Consider the following 6,902-nt stretch of genomic DNA (forward strand, 5'->3'; position numbering starts at 1 on the left):
ACACAGGTGGCCTTAAAGAGTGTCATTTTCTTACATAAAATGCGTTGCTCAAGCAGGATTATGGTGTACTTAATGCCTTACAGTTACTGTTTTACCCCACCAAGCAATGTCCACCCTATTCTGATCAGATAGATACCGCTGCCTGGTAATAGACATGTGGTAATAGACATCCTGGGTAACAGGATTTTAAACCCAGAGAAAGCAGAGAACCTCCGGGTGCTGGTTTAAAGACCTTGTTTTCCACAAACACTGTCTCTCGGTCAGTCTTTACCAACGCTGGCATCCGACAGGGCAGGCTGGGAGCGAGCGGGGCTGTGTCAGGTCCCGCACGGCTGTTTGCTGAGCGATGCGAAATCCCGATTCACGGCCAGATAACCCCACTCCGCTACCAGCTGTGCTCAGTCTCACGCGTGTTTACCGTCCGCAACTGGGAGCAAACAGCCTGCCCCCGTGCCTTGAAATGGTGAAGGAAAATGGGCTCTTCTACATGTGGTTTCTTCATCTCTTCCTAAACAGTTCACTGAAACAGCTCCCAGCTCCCAGGCTGTCAGATTTTGATGAGGGGGCAAGACATCCTCATGTTTTGTTTAAAGACAATATAAGACACCAAAAGCATTCCAAACAGAAATAGCTAGTGATAACTAGATGTCCAGAATGGGGAGAAAGCTGCAGTTTGTGATATTGATAGCAAAAGCCAACTACAGTTTTTAGCCTGTGAATGAATGGATCTAAACATTATTTAATATAAATAATATTTGCAGCCACAGAATTCACAGGCATTTAATTTGAAAGTAAGTGGGTTTAGTTCACTGAGAGGATTTAAAGGAGAAGAAAGGATGCCTAGCAAAACCAAAATAGGTATTTTGAAAGATTAGAAAAAGAACAAGTGGAAGGAGATGCTCTCAGTGGCATCCTGAGCGATGACATCTATTTACAGAGTCCTTTTGGTAGTACCTAAGACTAAGAAACCAAAATGACAAGAAAACCATCACAGTCACTATTCTTACTGTGGAAGATGATCAAAAGGCAAAAAAAGTTTGCAGACTGCATTCACTCTCCCATTAAAATGTCTAGGCAGAGCTCAGGTTTTCTCAGAGTTTGAACCAAATCCCCTGCTGGAACAAACAGATTGATCTTTTCATTAGTTGCAATGAAACAGTGATTTTTTACATTTGCCAAGAGTTTGATCCTTTCCCAGCTGCTTACACCCAAGCTGGACATATTTCAGTCTTGGTTTTGCATGCTTTCAAAATCTGAACAAGCTGAGCGGCACCTGGAGATCACAGCTCGGGTTCAGCTGTCCTTCCGCCGACTGGTCTGAGCGCCTGGAGCTCAGCAGTGACAACCTGCCACATAAATTCCCAGTAAAGTGAGAAAGCTAAACGAAAGAAACCAAACTTTGTGGGTCAAGCATTGCTTTGCATTCCTTCAATCTGAATCAAGGGAGGCTTTGGTAGTGTTGGGCATACCCCCTTAGGGGATCGCTTGCTGGTGTAAATAAGCGAAGCTTCTCTAAAAGGCATCAAGTCTTTTCTCCTTCATCACAGAACCTGCTATGTTTACCAAAGCAGGTTAGTAACACTGTCTTTATACAGCTGGGGAAAGTGAGGCATGCTGCTGTCTTTATATAGGTGGGGAAACTGAGGCATCCAGCATCTAACCATCTGGCCTCTCAATTAGTGCAGAAAGCAGCAGAAGCAAGAATAATAATGAAAAAAAAAAAAAACAGCTGCTACACAGACCTTTTTAAGCAAAGACACCACAACTTCATGGAATAGAGGTACACTTACTCAGACAACATGTTATTCCATGCAATTGGGAATAGATAGCTCTGAGCACCTACCAGGACAGTTGAAATCCAAAAGATGATCACCCAGATGGTCCACATAGTCAATAACAGTCCGTTTCCTTCATCCCTTGTGCACTAGAGGTCACCAGGCTGTCTGTATGCTCTGCAGCGTGGCTCTTGGCTCCTTTCACTTCATCCCTTTCCCTCCTCTCTTTTTTTCCTTCCCCGCTTTGACCATCCTTAGCCAATGTTTCTCTCCAGCTGCTGAGCCCTAGAGAGCATCAGCAATGACAGGACTCCCCCGTCCACCCTCCAAGCTCTCTTCCTCCTCCTCTGCAGAAGCCTCCTGTCCCAAAAATAACAACACCTCTGTTGAGCATGTTCCTGCTATCGTTTGCCTCCCTTCCCAGCTATAATTCACTGTTATCAAGGGATGTCGCTGGGGAATGATCACTCCTCATGCTCCCACGATAAGGGACCAAGCAGCTCTCCCCTGTAAGATGTCAGCCCCACAATGGCAGAGGTAATCAATCAAGGGGAAACACAGCGCTGGAAAAAGAGCCCTGCTGAGAAACAGGGTTGGAGGAATGTGGTGCAGGCTGCCTGCGCTGCTTCTGCTCCTGACAGCTCTGCACATGCCTCCTGAAGCAAGCACACATCCCCGAGAGCCAGAAATCAGGAGGCTGGCGAAGCCTGCTGCAGGAGAGCCGGCTACCCGCGCCTCCCACCAAGCCCAGGCAAGCACAGCCGCCGGAGCTGAAGGTGACCTTGAGTCTGGGGTAGGCACCAGAGAAAGGGCAAACAGGGGATTTTGCCTTCCCACCTCTTCCAAAGAGGGCTCTAAATGCTCCCTGGGCTTCACCCTCTCATCCAACATCCACAGAAACAGCCAGTCTGCATTTTGCCTCGCTGCTATAGGTTGCAAGATGTCATCGCGTTTGGCTCCCTGTGGTACCTCGTCAGTGGGACGTAGATTCCAGCCGTTCTGGGTTCCCTGTAGGCAGCTCCTCAGCAGTCCCCTTCCCTGGCAGCACAGCGCTCTTTGTTTTTCCAGGTTTTGTTTCTGTGGCAAAACTGTTGTAAAGGGGCTGTGTGCTTAACCCGGGTGCAGGCTCCCCGCTGCCAAGGCAGGCGCTCCAAACCCTCGCTTGCCAAGTTCACCTGTAGCACAATAAAGAATACGGCCTCAAAAAAAGAGACAAAGTTTGTACTGTGCACTAGTGATCTTTCTTAAAGCATGGCAGTCCTCAGCTTGGCAAAGTGTCCCGAAACATATTTTACCATCTTTTCCAATTTACCATCGCCTGTGACCCTGGACAGGTCAAATGTGATGAGCAATTGCCCAAAATTCAGGGTCTGCTCTCCAGTCTACTGATGGTGTGCTCCAGATCTACCAGTAAAGTCAATGGCTAGGGCCATAAAACATCTGGCTCGTTACCTGCGCACTGAAAATCCGACTATTGCATTAAGCAAGTCATCAGCGGAGCAGCACAATGAAGGAATCTGGATTTCCTAGTGAGTGTTGCCCTTTCCCTTGCCCACTCTGACCACAGTGACTCCAGCTCGTCTCTAGATGGGCTCCTTTGGCCCGTTGAATTGCAATGGTCTCCATTTCCCTATACACCACCCTCGTGTCTCCCCACATCCCCAGAGCAGGAGTCGGGCAAGCGGCAGCACTTGCTCTAACCCCACATCTCTCCTGCCCAGCTGCCTGGTCGGATGTGTTAGCTGCCAGCTGCCACAAGGGCAAATGTTTCAGTCTTCCTTGCCCCTGCCCACACTAAACTTGTAGAAACTTTCATTTCTTGGAGAGCTCTGCTTTCCCACAGAGTTTGGCTGAAATTGGTCAAAGGGTTAAGCAAATTGTTAAAAGGGGCTCTGAGAGGCAGCCAGACAATGTCATTACAGTAGTCTGAAGAAACCACATTGGCAATGCTGCATCATCGCAGTGGGGTGCCAAGTCATTCTCTCTCTTCCTTTGGCTCAAGGAATATTTTATTATTCCATTCATATTGTAACAGCTTCCCCTGAAAGCCACCACTCTTGCTCGAGTTTGTGGACTCAAGGGAGCTTTGCTCCTGAAGGTACTTCTGAACGTGGGGCATTTTCTGAAGTAGGCAATGGTTGCCCACGAGTTTTAGAGAGACAATGTTGGATTTAAACACCGATGGTGTGAATGAAAAGCCTAATATTTTGTGACTCTCCCTTTATATTCATGTGCAGGCTGAGCATTTGAAAGAAGCTGGATGCAAAATAAAACCTGGAAAATTCTCACCTGTGCAAACCATTGCTTGACTTGCAGTGCAGCAGATGTCAGTGCAGCGGGACAGGCACCGTGGGCTGGGAAACCTAAGAGCAGCAGCAGACTACAGAGAATTATTAACAAGAATTCACATATCCTGAAATGAGGTGTTTGTTTAATTAAACAATGTAGTGTTGCACTTGGCTGTGTTCATTCCTACTCGGTATATCCATTTTAAATTTGTCACAGCTGCAATTTCTTTCAAGTCTGTAATCTAAACCAGGAATGAAACATCAGAATTTGTTCATGCAGTCTTGAAAGACTTTTAATTGTAATTTTAGTAGTAAATAAAAGAATTTACTTTGCTTTGTATTACTCTGATTGTAGGATTGTGTACTTATCAAACACTAACCAACTTTGATATTCAATATTTATTTATTGACACATTTTCCATTAGTGCTTCAGTCTACTAATTTATTTTTCTCCCTTCTTTGCTAAATAATTAAATTGTTTGCAATGCCTCTATTACAGCTGGACAATCAGGCCACGCATTTTTCATCTGATGTTTGGAATATAGAGATAAAACTGAGGTGATAATGACCTATTTAAATCCTAGTTCAAGATCTTTATTTACACTAGCCATCCCAAGGAAACCTGCAGATTTGTTGGCTGATAATCCCCTCTTTTCATGTACCTTTTCCACTGATTTGCTACCTCTCAGGAAACCTTACAGAGTGCTTTTCCAGAGGTGCATCATATTCAGCTCCTCTGATGTGGAAGCGGAGATGGATTCTGGTTTACACTCGACTATCACTGGGCAAACAGACAGATGTCCAGTGATGGGGCATCCACAACTTCTGGAGTTGTTCAAGGCCAGGCTGGATGGGGCTTTGAGCAACCTGGTCTGGTGGAAGGTGTCCCTGCCCGTGGCAGGGGGGCTGGAACTAGATGGATCTTTAAGGCTACTTCCAACCCAAACCATTTTGTGCGTCTATGATTCTCCTCCCACAGAAACACAATTCACATATACATCTGTCTGTGTTGAGTGTAAACCAAAATTCATCTCCCACATCAGAGGAGGTGAATATGAGAAATATGTTCCCATGGCCTTTTTCTTGGAAACAGGAACAAAACCCCAGCAAACCTATGGACCTAAGCAAGTTCAGTGTGGGACACTGTGATTAAGCTCTGGAGCTGGAAAGTCTATTTTAAGTGCCAAATTGTGCCATGCAAAAACCATAGCATTTTGCAGAGACATCTCCCCTTGCCCGGGGGAGCCAAGTCGGGCAGCCAAGCCCCCTGCGAGGGTTCTCCAGCAGATCCCTTCTGCAAGAGAAAATTATTTCAACCAACTCCCTAGCTTGTCAGGTGGAGAATAAACTGCCTGCCCTGGTCTGTTTACTCAGCTGAGGTAAATGGATAGTTTGGAAAAGTGGTAGGTGGCTTTCTCCCCTGATGTTTGAAATGGTCAAAGCTCCACCAAAGGCAGATAGCTGAGCACATGGAGCTACAATGAAGTGTGTGCACTCAGGAAAGGAAGGCTGAGACAGGACGTTTAGCAGGCAGGAGGTGTTTTAGGTACTTCTCTGAGGGGTTACGTGCCTTTAGAGTGATGTAGCACACTGGGGCACACGCAGAGGTGAGGTGAGGACCAGATCTGGCAGAAAACGTGCTGTGAAATGGTGGGGTAGTGAGCTGCTGGAGTTCACACGAACCTGGTACAGAAGCTGATCCTGAACTTTCTCCTGAACCCAGCTTGAATGCTGTCATCACTGGGCATCTCTCCCCAGACTCGTCAAGGGTGCAGGTGTCATTCTTTCCTAACCAACAGCAATTACATTTTACTAAGCATGGGAGCTGCATTTTATGATCCGAAGTTTTTCTTCCTTCCTTTTTTATTCAAACTGAGTGTTGTTGCACTACTTTTGCTCACATTTTACCTCTATGTTAGAGAAGCTGAAAGAGGAGATTTTTATTCTTAGAATATGCAAGGAAAAAAAAAAAGTTCTGGAAATACTTCTGGCTTTCTGTATTAAGCCTATATTTAATACATCATGAAAAAAACAGCAGGGCTATGAACACGGTTTGTCCCAAACACACGTTCACGCCCAAGACAAACATCATACACCCGTGGCAGAAGGAGCCAGGGCAGCCAATACTCTCAAATGTATTTTTTTTATGTTACCCACTGCAGGATAATAGTGCAGATTCTTTTGGCGTTAATCTTTCTCTTTGGCTCCTCCATCGACTCTGCTGGGTGTCTGGAGGGCTTTGGGTTAACGCTTCCAAGGGATGCCAGGGGGTTGTGTCTACCCAAGGCAGCGACACAGCTGTGTTTTAATTCAGCATTTCTCAGTCTTGTCAATCTCTCCAGTTCACCTGCCTGAAGAAATGAAAAAAAAAAAAAAGGATGAAAATTGTGCTTTCCCTTCTCCCCTGTACACACACAGGTAAAAGTAAACACAAAAAAAAAAATTGGTGGGAAGAGCAATACACTGAAAAATGTTTCCAGCATTATGTTTCAAGGGACTGCTTTTTAATACTGAAAAGCAAGAATTTATAGGTAATAGTTAAAGAGATGGTCTCCTTTTTAAAATGTTTTAATAAAACTTTCAAAGTCTGTTTTAAGCCAGTGCAGGCCCTGGTGGACGCTGCACGATCCCGGCCGGCTTCGTGTCGCCTCACCTCAGGGAACAACCTTTATTTGAGCCTTACCAAAGAAGAACAATTTATGTGTTCATAGACGAGCGGTTTTGAAGAAAAAAGTGCCTTTGCCGTGTCTGCGGCCACAACGTGGATCCTGAAAAAGACGCTTCCCAGGGAGGGGAAAAAAAAAAAGGTGTTTCTTTTCATTTTTGTACTTTTTCTGTC

At 45.6% G+C, this 6,902-nt stretch overlaps 1 protein-coding gene across 1 annotated transcript in view; it reads right to left on the reverse strand.

Annotated features, from left to right (window-relative positions):
• SCTR (secretin receptor) overlaps positions 1-1,888 on the reverse strand; it is a 25,868-nt gene extending 23,980 nt beyond the window's left edge. Inside the window, exon 1 of the mRNA XM_009887257.1 lies at positions 1,844-1,888. Coding sequence (XP_009885559.1) covers positions 1,844-1,888 — 45 coding nt within the window. The remainder of the gene's footprint in view (positions 1-1,843) is intronic.
• Positions 1,889-6,902: the final 5,014 nt, after the last annotated feature.

The sequence above is a fragment of the Charadrius vociferus genome, unplaced genomic scaffold (genome assembly GCF_000708025.1).
Source record: "Charadrius vociferus isolate BGI_N301 unplaced genomic scaffold, ASM70802v2 scaffold385, whole genome shotgun sequence".
NCBI classification, from domain to species: Eukaryota; Metazoa; Chordata; class Aves; order Charadriiformes; family Charadriidae; genus Charadrius; species Charadrius vociferus.